This window comes from Oncorhynchus clarkii, chromosome 23 (assembly GCF_045791955.1).
Source record: "Oncorhynchus clarkii lewisi isolate Uvic-CL-2024 chromosome 23, UVic_Ocla_1.0, whole genome shotgun sequence".
Lineage (NCBI taxonomy): Eukaryota > Metazoa > Chordata > Actinopteri > Salmoniformes > Salmonidae > Oncorhynchus > Oncorhynchus clarkii.
The window spans coordinates 25,038,089-25,058,972 of NC_092169.1; the positions used below are offsets into that span (position 1 = coordinate 25,038,089).

Here is a 20,884-nt window from a genome sequence, read left to right on the forward strand (position 1 = left end):
TTGAGATAGAAGCTGTTTTTCAGTGTCTCGGTCCCAGCTTTGATGCACCTGTACTGTCCTTACCTTCTGGATGATAGCGGGGTGAACAGGCAGTGGCTCGGGTGGTTGTTGTACTTGATGATCTTTTTGGCCTTCTTGTGACATTGGGTGCTGTAGGTGTCCTGGAGGGCAGGTAGTTTGCTCCCGGTGATGCATTGTGCAGACTGCACTACCCTCTGGAAAGCCTTGGGGTTGATGGTGGTGCAGTTGCCATACCAGACGGTGATACAGCCCGACAGGATGCTCGGGCTGTAGACTTGTAGAGAAAACAGTCTATGACTAGGGTGGCTGGAGTCTGACAATTTTTTGTTCCTTCCTCTGACACCGCCTGGTATAGAGGTCCTGGATGGCAGGAAGCTTTGCCTCAGTGGTGTACTGGGCCGTACGCACTACCCTCTGTAGTGCCTTGCGGTTGGAGGCTGAGCAGTTGCCATACCAAGCAGTGATGCAACCAGTCAGGATGCTCTCGATGGTGCAGCTGTAGAACCTTTTGAGGATCTGAGGACCCACGCCAAATCTTTTCGGTCTCCTGAGGGGGAATAGGTCCTTTTTTTTTCAGATGGAAAAGTGCAATAGAGATTGTAATTTTTGGATCTGTTGGGGCGGTATGCGAGTTGGAGTGGGTTCAAGGTGTTTGGTATGATGGTTTTGATGTGAGTAATTTCATGGCTACAGATGTGAGTGCTACGGGTTGAAATTAATTTAGACGGGTTACTTTGGCGTTCTTGGGCACATTGACTATGGTGTTCTGCTTGAAACATGCAGGAATTAGACTTAGTCAAGTAGATATTGAATGTCAGTGAAGACCCTTCCCAGCTGGTCAACTCATGCTCAGAGTATACATCCTGGTAATTCGTCTGGCCTTGCTTCCTTGTAAATGTTAACCTGTTTAAATGTCTTACTCCCATCAGCTACGGAGTACGTGTTCAGTCATCCGGAATAGCTGGTGCTCTACTGCATGGTTCAGTGCTTCTAGCTTGGAAGCAAACGGGAGGTATTTAGTTCGTCTGGTAGCTTGCGGTTGGTTTCCCCTCTGTAATCTGTAAAAGATTGCAAGCCCTGCCACATCCGATGAGTGTCAGAGCTGGCATATTAGGATTCTATTTTTTTCCTGTATTGATGCTTGGCCTGTTTGTTGGTTCGTCGGAAGGCGTAGCAGGATTTCTTATAACCATTAGGATGCCTTTAATCCATTGCTTCTGGTTGGGAAATGTACTGACTATCACTGTGGGTACAACATTATCGATGCACTTAATAATGAATGTGTGTGTTAAGAACAGGACATCAGTGGAGAGGACTGTCTGAGCGAGGAGGAGAAGGCAAAACGCAGAGCGGCGCGACGCAGAGCCAAGAGGAAGGTGAGCAACACACATGCACATTAATTCATACATACTGTACATACGCACACACTTACTCCTATCTATCTATCCATCTATCCATCTATCCATCTATACAGTGCCTTGCGAAAGTATTCGGCCCCCTTGAACTTTGCGACCTTTTGCCACATTTCAGGCTTCAAACATAAAGATATAAAACTGTATTTTTTTGTGAAGAATCAACAACAAGTGGGACAACATTTATTAACATTTATTGGATATTTCAAACTTTTTTAACAAATCAAAAACTGAAAAATTGGGCGTGCAAAATTATTCAGCCCCTTTAAGTTAATACTTTGTAGCGCCACCTTTTGCTGCGATTACAGCTGTAAGTCGCTTGGGGTATGTCTATCAGTTTTGCACATCGAGAGACTGAAATTTTTTCCCATTCCTCCTTGCAAAATAGCTCGAGTTCAGTGAGGTTGGATGGAGAGCATTTGTGAACAGCAGTTTTCAGTTCTTTCCACAGATTCTCGATTGGATTCAGGTCTGGACTTTGACTTGGCCATTCTAACACCTGGATATGTTCATTTTTGAACCATTCCATTGTAGATTTTGCTTTATGTTTTGGATCATTGTCTTGTTGGAAGACAAATCTCCGTCCCAGTCTCAGGTCTTTTGCAGACTCCATCAGGTTTTCTTCCAGAATGGTCCTGTATTTGGCTCCATCCATCTTCCCTGTCCCTGCTGAAGAAAAGCAGGCCCAAACCATGATGCTGCCACCACCATGTTTGACAGTGGGGATGGTGTGTTCAGGGTGATGAGCTGTGTTGCTTTTACGCCAAACATAACGTTTTGCATTTTTGCCAAAAAGTTCAATTTTGGTTTCATCTGACCAGAGCACCTTCTTCCACATGTTTGGTGTGTCTCCCAGGTGGCTTGTGGCAAACTTTAAACAACACTTTTTATGGATATCTTTAAGAAATGGCTTTCTTCTTGCCACTCTTCCATAAAGGCCAGATTTGTGCAATATACGACTGATTGTTGTCCTATGGACAGAGTCTCCCACCTCAGCTGTAGATCTCTGCAGTTCATCCAGAGTGATCATGGGCCTCTTTGCTGCATCTCTGATCAGTATTCTCCTTGTATGAGCTGAAAAGTTTAGAGGGACGGCCAGGTCTTGGTAGATTTGCAGTGGTCTGATTCTCCTTCCATTTCAATATTATCGCTTGCACAGTGCTCCTTGGGATGTTTAAAGCTTGGGAAATCTTTTTGTATCCAAATCCGGCTTTAAACTTCTTCACAACAGTATCTCGGACCTGCCTGGTGTGTTCCTTGTTCTTCATGATGCTCTCTGCGCTTTTAACGGACCTCTGAGACTATCACAGTGCAGGTGCATTTATACAGAGACTTGATTACACACAGGTGGATTGTATTTATCATCATTAGTCATTTAGGTCAACATTGGATCATTCAGAGATCCTCACTGAACTTCTGGAGAGAGTTTGCTGCACTGAAAGTAAAGGGGCTGAATAATTTTGCATGCCCAATTTTTCAGTTTTTGATTTGTTAAAAAAGTTTGAAATATCCAATAGATGTCGTTCCACTTCATGATTGCGTCCCACTTGTTGTTGATTCTTCACAAAAAAATACAGTTTTATATCTTTGTTTGAAGCCTGAAATGTGGCAAAAGGTCGCAAAGTTCAAGGGGGCCGAATACTTTCGCAAGGCACTATATATATGTATGTATGTATGTATGTATGTATGTATGTATGTATGTATGTATGTATGTATGTATGTATGTATGTATGTATGTATGTATGTATGTATGTATGTATGTATGTGTATACATACACATACATACACATACATATATATACACATACACATACACACACCAAATCTTCCTGAGCCATAGTGTTTGGTTAAAAACTGTGAGGGACCTGCTCTGTCCATAGTGAACCACATATTTAGCACCCAATCTGTGTATCCTGATGCTGTTACTATGTTCCTCTCAGCGTCGACGGGAACGCAAGAAGCTGGAGCAGGTGAAGAAGCCTGAGGGCACTGACCAGGTTAACGACAAACCAATATTACATGTATTCTGAATTAATCTAAATTATGTGATGCTTAACAGCCTCATTTACAATGATCAGAAAAAATGTCTGTATAAAAAGGAATGGACAGTTTGCATTTCAGCTAATTTATGATATGCTCTCTCTGTTTTCCAGGATGTGGAGGATGATGGTAGATCTGAGGAGGAAGAGGATAAAGATGAGAGTGAGTCTGAGGTGGAGGTAGAAGAGGAGGTAGAGAAAGAAGATAAAACAGCCATCCCTCGCTCTAAGGAACCCTCTTCCTCATCGCCAGCCCCCTCGGGAACTAAAGGACCCCAGAATACCGCTGCACGAACATCTGAAGAGGTAGGGACAGATTGACTCGTTCATTTGGGCAAAGCAATGGCGTAGGTGCCTGGTCCTAGATCTATTTGTGTTGTGGCACCTTAATTGGGGAGGATGGGATCATAGTAATGGCTTGAATGGAATGGTATCGAACACATGGATTCCATGTGTTTGATACCATTCCAATTACTCCATTCCATCCATTATTATGATCCATCTTCCCCAGGCTAGTTTTTAGGGGAGCTGTGTGTATTTGAGGAGTCTTCATATACAAGCTGATAGGGCACCTTAGTAAACCATTCTCTCTCCTTCTCCCTCTCTGCTGTAGGAACTGGAGTGGGATGTGAGCAGTGCGTTCTTTGCAAACGCTGCCAGCCACATCCGGCCAAAAGGCATGACCAAACCTGGCGCCAAGTCCAAAGAGAATAAGGAGAATGAGGGCAGAACCAGAGAGGTAAGTGGACCCTGAGTTCTGAGATGTCTACATTGCTGACGCGTTGCTATCGTAAGAGTGGTGATAGCCACTATAGCTAGCTAACTAGAGATTTGCTGTGGTGGATGGTTTGTCAATAGCTGTCAGTCTGAGGTGTTGGGGCCAAGGATCGCTAGCTACTTTGGTAGCTTTAAGTTGCTATGGTAGGAGTGTTGTTGGCTAAAGATGACTGGCTAGTTACTTTCTGTGGTAGATGTGTTGATAGTGCAATGGCGCCGGAGAAGAAGGCTGACGTTTTACGTGTTTATTTGCATTGTTTGTAACTTAGTTGTAACTTAGCTTACTTATTTTGTACGTAATGTTGCCGCTACCGTCTCTTATGACCGAAAATAACTTCTAGACATCAGGACTGCGATTACTCACCATAGACAGGCAGAATCCTTTTTTTTTTCTTTAACGAGCCCAACGCGAATGATATACTGCTTTCTCGGGAACAGGCCCAGATCCCTGTGATTTGCGTGGAGAGGAGGCGGAGAAAAGGGGGCCAGAGGGCGGGCTGCCTTCAGCGAATTCGTAGGAGATCGAATAAACCCCTATTTCCTTCCATTCTGCTAGCAAATGTGCAGTCTGGAGAATAAAATCTATGACCTACGCGGGAAGATTAAACTACTAACGGGACATATAAAACTCTATCTTATGCTTCATGGAGTCGCATGGAGTTGTGGCTGAACATACAGCTGGCTCGTTATACACTGTACCGGCAGTTTAGAACAGCTGCGTCTGGTAAGACGAGGGGCAGCGGACTATGTATTTTTGTCGTTGGCTTCATCAATTAGTGCATCGATCGTCCCCACAGTGACCGTACGTACATCCCCCATCCAGAAGCCATGGATTACAGGCAAACATCCGCACTGAGCTAAAGGCTATAGCTGCCACTTTAAAGGAGCGGGACTCTAACCCGGAAGCGTATAAGAAATCCTGCTATGCCTTCCTGTTGAACCATCAAACAGGAAGTGTCAATACAGTACTAAGAATGAATCGTACTACACCGGCTCCGACGCTCGTCGGATGTGGCAGGGCTTGCAAACCATTCCAGACTACAAAGAGAAGCACAGCCAAGAGCTGCCCAGTGACACGAGCCTACCAGACAAGCTAAACTACTTCTATGTTCGCTTCGAGGCAAATATGATGACTGATCACGCTAGATGACTGATCACGCTCTCCGCAACCTATGTGAGGCAGATCTTTCACCTGTTATGGCTGCATCCCTTGTTCTCAATTTCCGCCTGAAGACTAATCTAACTGTCTGTAGCTCAGCCCCAGAGGCAAGGATATGCATATTCTTGGTATGATTTTACTGGAAACATTCTGAAGTTTGTGGAAATGTTAATTGAATGTAGGAGAATATAACACAGATCTGGTGGAAGAAAAGAGAAAGAAAGAGCATACGTTTTCTGTTTTTTATTGTTGTAGCATCATCTTTCACATGTACTAGAATAGGATGCTGGAGATAATTTTGATGGATAACACAAGAGGGCAACTGTAGGTGTGCAAAGTTTCAGACTGATAACTTCAGAAATGGGTGAGCTACATGACATTTTGCATGAAGTCACCCAGGTGTCCCACACAAGTTGCCCAAATGTACTTAAGTGGCCGAATAGGTGAAATGACCTATAACTATATACAACAATGCAAATAACTATATCCAACATATCAAAAAGCAATTCTAACACAATTGTTTTAAATAAAAATGTTTACATTTTTTTTTGAAAAATAACATTAAAAAAAACAGGGGTAGACCGTTTGGAAGTCCTCTACACAATATTTTGCTGCCTGTGCCATGTCCCATAGCAGTCTCTTTCTGATGTAAAGCAGAGGCAAACTGAACAAGTGGTGCAGGTGATGGGGGACTTCATGCGACACAGAACACAACGACGCCTCCATGCTGTGCCCTTTTGGCCCTGAGGCACAGTCATGCCTGCATTAATGGACTGTGGCATGTGAACACCACTGGAGGCAGGAGTAGAGGGGGCAGAGGTAGAGCGGGCAGCTTGGCACCGGGGGCTCCCAGTCGGAGTCGCTATCACTGTGAAAGAAAACAAAAAACATTATTTGTATTGTATGAGCCTTTTATCATCACATAAAATAAACATATGTATTGTATAGAGCAGAGGGAACAGTCACAAAGGTGAAGTGCTGTTCCATTCAACTCCGGCCATTGTTGTGGGCCTGCCCTCCCCCCAACAGCACCCAATGGCTATTTCATATGGAAATGGAGAGGAGTAGCAGGCGCAGTGGCCAGGTGTGTGATTGCTGTTCTACTCCATTCCATTTGAAAATGGAAAATATATATATCTGACATGGAATATATATATATATATATATGTATATACACACAAACAAACAATACACACACACACACACACACACACACACACACACACTTTAGCCAATGTGTACTTTACACATTTCATCACACATTTCATTGAAAATTGCAATAAATATATATATTTTTGCACAAAAAAATATATATATTTATATTTCATAAAACGGCATTAGCACCTACCCGTCCAGAAGTACATCCTGTCCTTGCAGAAACAGCTCCTCAATGTTTGAATCATAACACTCAAAGATTCCTCAAACAAAAAATCTGTCTCACTTTCCCGATCAATCCCTTCTATAATCTGGTGCAAATCTGTATACTTAGACTTCGCTTTTCCTGATTTATTCGCCATGGTGTATTCAATGAAATCGTTGAAAAAACACTTTCCAAAATACTACTTTCCAAAACACTGCTGTGCGTAACAAGCGTGACTGCAACAACTCTGATGGTCAAGGCAAGGAATGAAGTTCGTTACGCATGCGTTTACAAACAAGGGATTGTGGTCCAACCCATAACCATCACATACTGGTGTTTACCTCAGCTCATGGGCGGTCTACCCAGCTAGATTTCAAGAAGATCATTGGGCAGAAATACAGTCAATCAACGAAGCTTCGCTGATATTATTGGTGCGCAATGAAGTCATTGCTCGTTGTCTTCAAATCAGTTCACTTCGGTCAAAACTCCCCGCAAAAAAAACAATCAAGTTTGGCTGTGTTGCAAACATCCAGAGGTTTGCACTGAAACCAACTGACTAGATAAATGATTGTTTAGTGTGTGTAATTACGTCGAATGCTCCGTAAAAAGTTGATAAGGTTGGAATTCACGACACAAACGGTTTACAAAATGTTACGTTTTAGGCTATAAAAATAGATTTTATCAAAGAAAACGGAAATTAATTTGATCACTGGGACCCTCAGGAAGAGACACGAGCAAGATATCAGAATATAAGTCATAATTTTACCTTCAGATGTGAATGTGTCAATACTGTCATGGCAGAAAACGTTTTTTTGCTGATCGCTCTTCTCAAACAAAAGCATTGTATTTGTTCTCTGTAATAGCTATTTTAAATCGGAAAACATAGTTTGATTACCAAGTTTCTAATCTTTTGAAGGGTGTAAGACACTTGCATTTTCAAGAATGTTTAATGTTACGACGTTGTATTTTTAGTTGTCACTCTGAAATTTCCCCTGATGTTGATCCCTGTACGGGGATCGCAGCCATAAGAGGTTTTAAACAAAACAACATTCTCGTAGTACACAGATTACCAGGACGTGTACTGCGAGCATGCACTGACCAACTGGCAAGTGTCTTCACTGATATTTTCAACCTCTCCCTGTCCGAGTCTGTAATGCCAGCATGTTTTAAGCAGACCACCATAGTGCCTGTGCACAAGAACACTAAGGTAACCTGCCTAAATGACTAAAGATCAGTAGCACTCACGTCTGTAGCCATGAAGTGCTTTGAAAGGCTGGTCATGGCTCACATCACCATTATCCCAGAAACCCTAGACCCACTCCAATTTGCGTAACAGATCCACAGATGATGCAATCTCTATTGCACTCCACACTTCCCTTTCCCACCTGGACAAAATGAACACCTATGTGGGAATGCTATTCATTGACTACAGCTCGGCATTCAACACCATAGTGCCCAACACCATTATTACGTTTGCCGATGACACAACAGTGGTAGGCCTGATCACCGACAACAAGAGGTCAGAGACCTGGCCGTGTGGTGCCAGGACAACATCTCCCTCAACGTGATCAAGACTAAGGAGATGATTGTGGACTACAGGAAAAAGAGGACCGAGCACTCCCCCATTCTCATCGACGGGGCTGCAGTGGAGCAGGTTTAGAGCTTTAAGTTCCTTGGTGTCCACATCACCAACAAACTATCATGGTCCGAGCACATCAAGACAGCTGTGAAGAGGGCACAACAAAACCTATTCCCCCTCAGGAGACTGAAAAGATTTGGGGCGGGTTCTCAGATCCTCAAAAGGTTCTACAGCTGCACCATCGAGAGCATCTTGACTGGATGCATCACTGCCTGGTATGGCATCTGCTCGGCCTCTGACCATAAGGCATTACAGAGGGTAGTGCGTACAGCCCTGTACATCTCTGGGGCAAAGCTTCCTGCCATCTAGGACCTCTATACCAGGCGGTGTCAGAGGAAGGCCCTAAAAATTGTCAGACTCCCTAGTCATAGACTGTTCTCTCTGCTACCGCATGGTAAGCAGTACCTGAGCGCCAAGTCTAGGTCCAGGAGGCTTCTAAACAGCTTCTACCCCCAAGCCATAAGACCCCTGAACATCTAATCAAATGGCTACCCAGACTATTTGCATTGCCCCTCCCCACACCACTGCCACTCTTGTCATCTATGCATAGTCACTTTAATTAAATCTGCCTGCATGTACATACTACCTCAACCTCCCGGTGCCCCCTTACATTCACTCTGTACCGGCACCCCCGCTGTATATATTGTTATTTTTTTACCGCTCCTCTTTATTACTTGTTACTTTTATCTCTTATTCTTATCCATATTTTTTTGAATTGCAGTGTTAGTTAGGATTTCACTAAGGTGAAACCTGTTGTATTCAGCGCATGTGACTAATACATTTTTGATTTGAAATGGCATGGGTGACTAAAACAAATTGTTACCATTTTTACAACAATAATGCAGGCACTAGGGATTGGGTTGTGAGCATGAGGGTCTGGGCAGATGAGATGTTTGTAAGTTGTTGTTTATATGAATGTTCGTTTTTGGAGTGTAAAAAAAGGGACATTATAAAGAAATAAAAATGAAACGTTTTTATGCTTTTACATTTAACCCTGCCGCAGCTATTTTAGATAATTGTAGTCTTCGTTGTAATCCTCAAATACCTTTTTTCTCTTAGTCACTTTTTAGTCATTATCAGTTGACTTCAACTCTGCAAAATTGTTGTCTAGTTTTAGTCACAATAGCTGGTGTGCACCCCCCCCCCCCCCCCCCCTCCCCCATTAAATTATTAATATTTACCTCTAGCTTCCATCGTGTACATTCAGATAACCTTGTCCAACTCGGCCTACTATCCCCCCAGAAATATTGCTATTGTTGCAGATTGTAACCAATGCCAGCCATAATTAACTATATGGCTATAAGCCTTGGCTACAGGTTAAAACATTTACAGCTCTGAATTTATTCCCATAAAAATTGGCATGAGAAGAGGATAATCTGAGCTTTCCAACAATGCCAGAAGTATTAATGTACGCCTAATATTCAGCAAATAGCATTAGCTCTTCCAATAATAAAGCAACCACAACTCTCATTTGGACTGCGTGAGTGGCAACAAATATGAATAAAAGCACACAGCAAAATAGAGCTTATGATGTGATCAGAGCAAAAATGGCCTATTAGAAAGCAAAGATTATCAAACACCATTATTATTTCTAATTGTGGTAAGTTACAATTTTAAGTGTCATTGTGGCACATCAGTTCAAAAGAGAGAAGAGTGATTGAAGTGACGGCCTTGGAGCTGTGTGTGTGTGAGTGAGAGATGGGTCTGCATAGAGAGGACTGCGTTAGTCTGCAAAGCCATGCATGCTAATGATGGAAAAGAGCCTCATGCCAAATTGAATGTCCATTAGTCTCACGTGGAATTCTCTTCTCATTACGTTTTAGTCATTTCTAATCTTAATTTTTATGTTATTGTTGACGAAATTAACACTGCCCTGCAGCCTGTTAGATTTCACCCTGACTGTGGGTGACTTGTACAATTTTCACTTCAGCCACTCGGTTTACTTTAAAAGACTGGTATGTCCTAGAAACGTTGTTACAGCATGTAATGTAAGATTATTAATATTCTTATACAAAAATATTTTCTTAAGTAGGCAAAAGACAAAGTGTTACATTTATTCTCGGTCTCCACTAGTGTTGATGGCTAGTTGTTGGCTGTGCAGGTTCAATGTTCTCCCTAAGGAGAGGTGAATTCTGAACATGGAAGGCATGATAAACACTTCTTTGGAATGTTTGAGTTTTACCTCGTATAGTCTCTCTCACGCACACACACACACACGGCTGCCTAAGTGTGCAGGCTAGAGCACGGTCACTCGTGTCGCTGAGTCGGAAGTGATCAACAATTTGATCGATTTATAAATTATTTCTCTGGTTTTGGTCTAGGTGAATGAAACGGATGCTGTGACTAAGAGAAGTGCCTTGTTGACAGGTGAGTGTCTATGTCCATCTAGGTTACACTCACACACACAACTTGCTGTGCAAACATGCTCAGATTTTGTTTGTATACTTGAGTCTCTGACTGTGTGTGTCCTGTAGAAAAAGGGATCAAGCTGGTCCAGGAGGGCCAGTATTCTCAGGCAGTCAGTATGTTTACAGAAGCCATCAGATACAACCCAAAGGATTACAGGTAATATCACACCATTACCTGTTGTACATTATATCACTCACTATTAGTGCTGAGCGATTAACTGAAATGCCGGTCATTTTTTTTTTTTGGGGTGATTGGAGAGTACTTGCTTCGAGCTATTGGTATTCAGCAGTCATAAAAGTATGCCTTATTTTAAGAACAACTAAAATAGTAATTTTGGAAGACCGCATAGACAGCAGCTCAATAGAGTTGAGTTGATGACTTTAAATGAAATAATAGTAGTCAAATAAAAACATTTTGATATACACAACTGAAATATTTTATGAAAGTAATGTGAAATAATCATGGTTAATAAGTGATAAGCAGTCATGGGCAGCCACTACCATCATGGGACTTTTATTAATTGTTTTATTCTGTTACAGCATTCAACCCACAATGCATAGTGCATTTAAAAAAAGATACAGTTGGGCAAAAAAGTATTGTCAGCCACCAATTGTGCAAGTTCTCCCACTCATCTTTTTAAGAGGCCTGTAATTTTCATCATAGGTACACTTCAACTATGACAGACAAAAGGAGGGGGGAAAATCCAGAAAATCACATTGTAGGATTTTTAATGAATTTATTTGCAAATTATGGTGGAAAATAAGTATTTGGTCACCTACAAACAAGCAAGATTTCTGGCTCTCACAGACCTGTAACTTCTTTAAGAGGCTCCTCTGTCCTCCACTCGTTACCTGTATTAATGGCACCTGTTTGAACTTGTTATCAGTATAAAAGACACCTGTCCGCAACCTTAAACAGTCACACTCCAAACTCCACTATGGCCAAGACCAAAGAGCTGTCAAAGGACACCAGAAACAAAATTGTAGACCTGCACCAGGCTGGGAAGACTGAATCTGCAAAAGGTAAGCAGCTTGGTTTGAAGAAATCAACTGTGGGAGCAATCATTAGGTGTTGCCCAGCAACAGCCCCAAAACATCACTGCTCTAGAGGAGATCTGCATGGAGGAATGGGCCGAAATACCAGCAACCGTGTGTGTGAACCTTGTGAAGACTTACAGAAAACGTTTGACCTCTGTGATTGCCAACAAAGGGTATATAACAAAGTATTGAGAAACTTGTTATTGACCAAATAATTATTTTCCACAATAATTTGCAAATAAATTCATTAAAAATCCAACTGTGATATTCTTGATTTTTTTTTCTTCTCATTTTGTCTGTCATAGTTGAAGTGTACCCATGAGGAAAATTACAGGCCTCTCGTCTTTTTAAGTGGGAGAACTTGCACAATTGGATGGTTGACTAAATACTTTTTTGCCCCTGTGCATGTGTGTGGTGTGAGTTTAGTGGATAGACCATATGGTTCAAGCGTTAATAGCCTAATTCATGGAAAAAGTGTCTAAACAGTGGCGTTTTCAATTAACTCTGCAATGCTTCAAACTATTGAATTTGTCTTTATGCGCCAAAACATTAACAACAAAGACCTATTCGACATAGTAAAACCAATACGTTTGAAATACAAATATTAAGGGTATTTCATGCTGAAACCCTCATATTAAACACCAATGGTGTTCACTCATCTTATTTGATTATTTTGTATGTTTTACGTGATAAGATCAGACGGCCAAAGAATCTGAACTACCCAAAAAGGCCACTAGATGTCAACTGATAAAATGTAAAGTTACCCAAATTCTGGTAGTTTACTGGTAAACGTTGAAAGTTTCAAGTAATATATTCTCCCTTTGCAACCTGACCTCTAACGCCAATACGCTTATTATATATCCGACATCAATACATTGGCAGAAGTGTATATGACATTGATAAATAACAACAATTTTTCCTCTATCTCTATGCATATGTCTGTTTGTCTATATCTCTAGGTTCTTTGGGAACCGGTCGTACTGTTATAGCTGTTTGGAGCAGTACCCCCAGGCCCTGTCTGATGCTGAGAGGTCCATCCAGCTGGCAGCTGCCTGGCCTAAAGGACACTTCCGCAAGGGCAGCGCACTCATTGGCATGAAGGTGGGCCACAGACTACATCACTTTCATGTTCTGACCTGTCCTATTCTATTGTCATGTATTGTAATCTATTCTATAGGACGCATATTCTGCATTTACTGGTTTTTCAACAGTTCTATCATTTTTATGCCGGCCTTTTGTGTCTTTACCTCTGAACGTGTGCATGTGTGGGTGTGTGTAGAGGTACAGTGAGGCGGAGAAAGCCATGGAACAGGTGCTGAAGCTGGATGAAGACTGTGAGGAGGCCGTCATAGATCTCTTCAACTGCAAAGTCTTACAGCTTATGGTACACACACGCTCACTCACACTCTTGTTGAATCCCAAGCCACCACCTTGCCCCTACCAACACTCTTGGACTGTTGCTGACGAAACTCAGAGGGTGTCTTCCAGAGAGTGGTGAGGGGATCAGTTAACCCATCAACTTCGGGACTCACTCGTGGCTTGAATGATACAATTCATGTTCCACTTTAAAATAATAAAACAAGCATGAAATTCGAATGAACAAATCACCCCTGTTGTTTTACAAGATGTTAACCTCAGTAACAGTTAAAAACGCTTGCATTGGACATTTATCAATTAACAATTAAGTACTGTGATTGTTTTCTATCAAAATGGTAAAAAAAAAAAAAAAACCTTCTCAGCAAAGAGCAATTTCTCAAGCAAGAATTTCGCTAAAACTATCTGGGAGTGGTCTGAGTGGGGAGGAGGAAACTGAAAACTAGCTGTTATTAGCAGAGAGGTTTGGAACGGTCTATTAACTGATTCACCTCCTGACGATTGCACCAGGCAGGGCAAAACTCTATCCCACCACACTGAAATCTCAGGCGGTCTTTTCAAACAGCTCTTACACTCCAAGGACATCATAATTTTCACAATTTTACATATTATCCCAACCTCATCGTGTTGGAACATCAAATTTTTTACTGCACAGGGTCGTTAAACATTTAATTTTAGAGGCATTTAATCTGTTATGTATCAACTCTGGAAATCAGACAAACAAATGCATGGGACATATAATTAGGCACACCTCCATTCTCCACACCTCCATTCTTTTGTATCAAATTATGTGTCAGGATAGCACTTCGCTCTGGAGCCTGCAGCCTTGCTGGCCTGGCCAAAGTGGCTACCGGAGGAGGGTCTAATTAGCTCCGTCACCCTTGATAATTTTCACTCCCTCAGCTTTGGACACTTGTGCATATGGCGGAGGTGCACTTGAACGCTTAAGTGGAGGAGCAGGGAATGATTTTGGATTCAGCCGCTCGCTCGCGCGCGCGCGCGCGCACACACACAGCCTTTTCAACTTCAGAGTGCTACATCAAATATTAATACACACACAATTCAAGCCTGCGTACACACGTGCTGATGTGCTGTCCATGGTCACACAACACGTATGTGAAATGGCAGCGTATGGTTATGTTCTAGATCTACTAAATTGGCTAATTTCCTTTCCTTCATGACAAGCAGCTAAGGACAGGATGACTGGAGTTTAGGTCAGGTTTTCAACTCTCCCCTGGGACCCCCAGCCGTTCCATGTATTTTAACTACATCACATTTGATTCAACTTGCTAACTAATAATCAAGCCATTGAATAGGTGATCAGGTGAGTTAGTTCAGGGCTGCAACAAATTTGTGTAACATCTAGGGGTGTTACTGTTCATGCACTTATGAGTTTTAGGGTGCATCTCAATAGTCTAAAGTGGTCTCCTACATCTGCACTGATCTGAGAACACAGGACAGGGGAAAGCATTGTGCTGCATTCATAAGTTTACATTTAACTCTCCAATCACTCTCAAAGCAGACAAGGAGAGGAAGCCACTAGACTGAAGGGATGGATCTGTAGTCTTGCCTCCTAACTCTCTCTCTCCTCTCTCTCTCTCGCTGTCCCTCCTTTTCTCGCTCTTTCTAGGAGCTGGGTTTTGAGGAGATGCAGAGTGTGTTGCTGCTGGAGAGATTCACCAGTGTACAGGCTGTACTGGCTTCACCTGAGGCTTCTAGGGGTGAGGACTGGGGCTGTGGCGGTCATGACATTTTGTCGGCTGGTTATTGTCATGCAAAAGACTGCTGGTCTCACGGTAATTGTCGTTAATTAGGATAAACACGATTAGCATTTCCAGGCCTCCGCACACAAGCCGTTGATGCGTGCCTTTCAAACATCTACATTTAAATCAATTTAATATACACATCACAAATATTTATTTTAGGTACGTCTAAAGAAGCATTATGATATAGGATTTTATAGTTAAAATAATATAATTGAACTTAGCTGAATAAAATAGAAAGGCACTTGCATTGGAATTGCAAAAAAATAGCCTATAATTTGAAACAGGTCCTATATGTTAGATTTATTTGCCAACAATAGTTGTAAATGATACAAACTTTACTCTTAGAAATCAAAACATATATGGGCTGCATGATGCGACTATAGGCTATTGATGGTTTGAGAGAGAAAAAAGCTTGTTCTGTTCCTTGTCTCAGCCTGCACACGATGGTCTCTCATAAAATTATCTTATTTTTGCTATTCTCAATTTATTATTGTCTTTACTAATATTTAAAGTTAGTTTCTTAATTTAGAATGGCCCATTATCAAATGGGCAGGGGTGTAACAATGTCATCCATATGCACTCGAATAGCTGGTTTGTTTTTCAATCATGTCGGTTATTTCACTCCACGCCTTAAACACCGTTAGAGGAGCATGCATCCTCTCGCTGCGCGATCCAAACCCTGTATGCCATGGGCTCTCCAACCTTTTTCCTGCAGCTACCCAGTTCATTTGGGAAACCAAGGGAAATCTGTTCTGGACCATCGATAGTAGCATGTTTTCACAACAAAAGAGAAGAGAAGAGAAAGGAATGGAGAAGGAGATGGAAACAGTGGTGAGATTCTGTAGCTAAAAGGAATGTCAGCCTATTAATTCTGAAAATACAAGCATCGCCTAGGCCCAGACTCATGGATAAAAAGTTTGGAGCGTAGCATCAGGTCCATCCAGTATGCATAATCATACGGTCCACGCTCAAAGGCAATTACTAGAATTTGTTTAATTTTGAAGTATAGGCAAGACCATTTATGTGCCAAAGACATCTTAAATCGTGTGTGAAATGCGGTAGGCTGTGTTGTTTAACACAATAGTTATTTTTTTTAAAATGTTTTGGTGGTTGGCTTCGGCTAATAGGTGTATGTGCATAAGCTCTAATATGCGTATGGGTGTTTTGAATTAATCATCACCTTAGAAAGCACTGTTCATTTTGTTAGGTTTTGAAACAACATCCACAATGACCATATTTTACACTCAGTTTCAAACAGTTGTTGAACTTCTTTCTTCAAATTGATCAATCACAGTGAGGTGAGTTTTAAAAGCACATACTGTTTTGATGGGTTTGTCATTTTCGATTCCATTTACATTGATGTCAGAGCGGTTAAAGGGACAATAGAGCCCTGAGTACCAGGCCAGTAGCCTGGGGCGGCAGGTAGCCTAGCAGTTAAGAGCCAGTAACCGAAAGGTCGCTGGTTTGAATCCCAGAGCTGGCAAAGTGGAAAAATCTGCCGTTCTACCCTTTAACACCCCTTATAAGATCTGGTCGCCGGGTGCCGACGACATGGACGTCGATTAAGGCAGCCTCCCCACAGATACAGCGCTTTCCATGCAGAACTTTCCATTAGTGACCTGATGGTTGTTAGCGAGTAGGGTATTACCAACGCATGTCCAGAGTGCATAAGAGGAGATACCATGACTCAACGGTCACGTGGAATTTTACTGCGGTTATGACTGCCGGTGTGGCAGTAATACGGTCACTGCAAAAGCCCTAGTTACGACGCTCTCACACACACACATTTTAAAAACTTTATTTGAATCCACAAATTACTTTACATTTGAGAAGGATTCAAACATTTCAAAGTACATGGCTATCTGGACACTTATGGATATAGATAGGCAGTGTAGCTCTGTAGAACGTTCTATGTCACCTGACATGGAGCAGTACCTTGCTAGCTGCTTTGTCTTATCCAGGCACAAACACCACCCACCCACCATCTAGGCTGTGCCAGTACATGCAATTTCTCGTCTAAACCTAGAGGGCAGCAATGTCAGGAATTTGTCTAATTTCAATGACTGGGAAAGAAAGCAACACATTTTCTAAGTTATTGCTCTGGAATGTGAAGGTTGCACATAAATGTTTTTTTTAAATGTAAATTCATTTGTCTTCCCTCTCCTCAGTGGTGAGCCAGGACTCCTCATTCAGCCTGCCAGGGTAGGTGGATATTAGCCAATCATGTTTACCCTAAAGGGGTCATGGCCCCTGATTTTAAAATATAATAACATATACACTATCGTTCACATTTATGGGGTCACTTAGAAAATACCTTGTTTTCCATGATAACATATAAGTTGCAAAATTAATAGAAAATATAGTCAAGATGTTGACAAAGTTATAAAGAATGATTTTTAATTGAAATAAAAATTGTCCTAACTCTGCTTTGCTGCAAATGGAGGATCCTTTGACGAATCACAGCCGTGCAGACCTTTTGCTTTCTAGTTGTCAATTTGTTGAGGTAATCTGAAGTTGGATTGGCTTGATGGTCACTTCTTACGGTCAAGCTGCTTCCACCACTACCTCAATAGGGTTGAGATCCGGTGACTGTGCTGGCCACTCCATTAGAGACAGAATACCAGCTGACTGCTACTTCCCTAAATAGTTATTGTGTAGGTTGGAGCTGTGCTCTGGGTCATTGTCCTGTTGTAGGAGGAAATTGGCTCCAATTTAAGCGCTGTACACAGGGTTTGGCATGGTGTGGAAAATTGGAGTGATAGCCTTCCTCCTTCAAGATCCTTTTTAACCTGTACAAATTTCCCACTTTACCACCACCGAAGCACCCCCAGACCATCACGTTGCCTCCACCATGCTTGACAGATGGCATCAAGCACTCCTCTAGCATCTTAATTTTTTCTGCGTCTCACGAATGTTCTTTGTGATCCGAACACCTCAAACTTTGATTCGTCTGTCCATAACACTTTTTTCCAATCTTCCTCTGTCCAGTGTCTGTGTTCTTTTGCCTATCTTAATCTTTTCTTTTTATAGGCCAGTCTGAGATATGGCTTTTTCTTTGCAACTCTGCCTAGACGGCCAGCATCCCGGAGTCGCCTCTTCACTGTTGACGTTGAGACTGGTGTTTTGCGGGTACTATTTAATGAAGCTGCCAGTTGAGGACTTGTGAGGCATCTGTTTCTCAAACTTGACACTAATGTACTTGTCCTTTTGCTCAGTTGTGCACCAGGGCCTCCCACTCCCAATTCTATTCTGGTTAGAACCAGTTTGCGCTGTTCTGTGAAGGGAGTAGTACAAGATTTTGTACAATATGCAATTTCCTGCATGGAATAGCCTTAATTTCTCAGAACAAGAATAGACTGATGAGTTTCAGAAGAAAGTTTTTTTTGTTTCTGGCCATTTTGAGCCTGTAACCAAACCCACAAATGCTGATGCTCCAGATACTCGAAACTGGCCGTCTTTAGACTAGTTATTACTTCTTTAATCAGAACAGTTTTTAGCTGTGCTAACATAATTGCAAAAGGGTTTTCTAATCAGTTAGCCTTTTTAAAATGATATACTTGGATTAGCTAACACAACATGCCATTGAAACACAGGAGTGGTGTCTGATAATGGGCCTCTACGCCTATGTAGATATTCCATTAAAAAAATATTCTGTTTCCAGCTATAATAGTCATGTCTGTATTTCTGTCTAAACTGTATTTCTGATCATTTTGATGTTATTTTAATGGACAAAAAAATTTGCTTTCTTTCAAAAACAAGGACATTTCTAAGTAACCCCAAACTTTTGAACGGATATATATACAGTGCCTTGCGAAAGTATTCGGCCCCCTTGAACTTTGCGACCTTTTGCCACATTTCAGGCTTCAAACATAAATATATAAAACTGTATTTTTTTGTGAAGAATCAACAACAAGTGGGACACAATCATGAAGTGGAACGACATTTATTGGATATTTCAAACTTTTTTAACAAATCAAAAACTGAAAAATTGGGCGTGCAAAATTATTCAGCCCCTTTACTTTCAGTGCAGCAAACTCTCTCCAGAAGTTCAGTGAGGATCTCTGAATGATCCAATGTTGACCTAAATGACTAATGATGATAAATACAATCCACCTGTGTGTAATCAAGTCTCCGTATAAATGCACCTGCACTGTAATAGTCTCAGAGGTCCGTTAAAAGCGCAGAGAGCATCATGAAGAACAAGGAACACACCAGGCAGGTCCGAGATACTGTTGTGAAGAAGTTTAAAGCCGGATTTGGATACAAAAAGATTTCCCAAGCTTTAAACATCCCAAGGAGCACTGTGCAAGCGATAATATTGAAATGGAAGGAGTATCAGACCACTGCAAATCTACCAAGACCTGGCCGTCCCTCAACTTTCAGCTCATACAAGGAGAAGACTGATCAGAGATGCAGCCAAGAGGCCCATGATCACTCTGGATGAACTGCAGAGATCTACAGCTGAGGTGGGAGACTCTGTCCATAGGACAACAATCAGTCGTATATTACACAAATCTGGCCTTTATGGAAGAGTGGCAAGAAGAAAGCCATTTCTTAAAGATATCCATAAAAAGTGTTGTTTAAAGTTTGCCACAAGCCACCTGGGAGACAAACCTAACATGTGGAAGAAGGTGCTCTGGTCAGATGAAACCAAAATGGAACTTTTTGGCAACAATGCAAAACGTTATGTTTGGCGTGAAAGCAACACCCTGAACACACCATCCCCACTGTCAAACATGGTGGTGGCAGCATCATGGTTTGGGCCTGCTTTTCTTCAGCAGGGACAGGGAAGATGGTTAAAATTGATGGGAAGATGGATGGAGCCAAATGCAGGACCATTCTGGAAGAAAACCTGATGGAGTCTGCAAAAGACCTGAGACTGGGACAGAGATTTGTCTTCCAACAAGACAATGATCCAAAACATAAAGCAAAATCTACAATGGAATGGTTCAAAAATAAACATATCCAGGTGTTAGAATGGCCAAGTCAAAGTCCAGACCTGAATCCAATCGAGAATCTGTGGAAAGAACTGAAAACTGCTGTTCACAAATGCTCTCCATCCAACCTCACTGAGCTCGAGCTGTTTTGCAAGGAGGAATGGGAAAAAATGTCAGTCTCTCGATGTGCAAAACTGATAGAGACATACCCCAAGCGACTTACAGCTGTAATCGCAGCAAAAGGTGGCGCTACAAAGTATTAACTTAAGGTGGCTGAATAGTTTTGCACGCCCAATTTTTCAGTTTTTGATTTGTTAAAAAAGTTTGAAATATCCAATAAATGTCGTTCCACTTCATGATTGTGTCCCACTTGTTGTTGATTCTTCACAAAAAAATACAGTTTTATATCTTTATGTTTGAAGCCTGAAATGTGGCAAAAGGTCGCAAAGTTCAAGGGGGCCGAATACTTTCGCAAGGCACTGTGTATGTATGTATATATATGTATGTGTATATATATATATATATATGTATATATATATGTATATATATATCACCAGTCAAAGGTTTGGACACCTACTCATTCCAGGGTTGTTTAAAAAAATATATATATAATTCTGCATTGTAGAATATTAGTGAAGACATCAAAACAATGAAATAACACATGGATCATGTTGTAACCAAAAAATTGTTAAACAAATCTAAATACACTGCTCAAAAAAATAAAGGGAACACTTAAACAACACAATGTAACTCCAAGTCAATCACACTTCTGTGAAATCAAACTGTCCACTTAGGAAGCAACACTGATTGACAATAAATTTCACATGCTGTTGTGCAAATGGAATAGACAACAGGTGGAAATTATAGGCATTTAGCAAGACACCCCCAATAAAGGAGTGGTTCTGCAGGTGGGGACCACAGACCACTTCTCAGTTCCTATGCTTCCTGGCCACT

At 41.6% G+C, this 20,884-nt stretch overlaps 1 protein-coding gene across 2 annotated transcripts in view; it reads left to right on the forward strand.

The window, feature by feature from the left end:
- Positions 1–20,884, forward strand: part of LOC139381830 (uncharacterized) — a 49,281-nt gene that overhangs the window by 19,026 nt on the left and 9,371 nt on the right. Inside the window, exons 3-12 of one of the 2 annotated variants that reach the window (XM_071125636.1) lie at positions 1,320–1,397; positions 3,374–3,430; positions 3,587–3,778; positions 4,086–4,211; positions 10,729–10,774; positions 10,882–10,972; positions 12,813–12,954; positions 13,133–13,237; positions 14,858–14,948; positions 17,162–17,195. In XM_071125636.1, the coding sequence (XP_070981737.1) occupies positions 1,320–1,397; positions 3,374–3,430; positions 3,587–3,778; positions 4,086–4,211; positions 10,729–10,774; positions 10,882–10,972; positions 12,813–12,954; positions 13,133–13,237; positions 14,858–14,948; positions 17,162–17,195 (962 nt within the window). Of the gene's footprint in view, positions 1–1,319; positions 1,398–3,373; positions 3,431–3,586; positions 3,779–4,085; positions 4,212–10,728; positions 10,775–10,881; positions 10,973–12,812; positions 12,955–13,132; positions 13,238–14,857; positions 15,024–17,161; positions 17,196–20,884 lie in introns of both variants that reach the window. The other variant, XM_071125635.1, reaches the window with a different exon arrangement.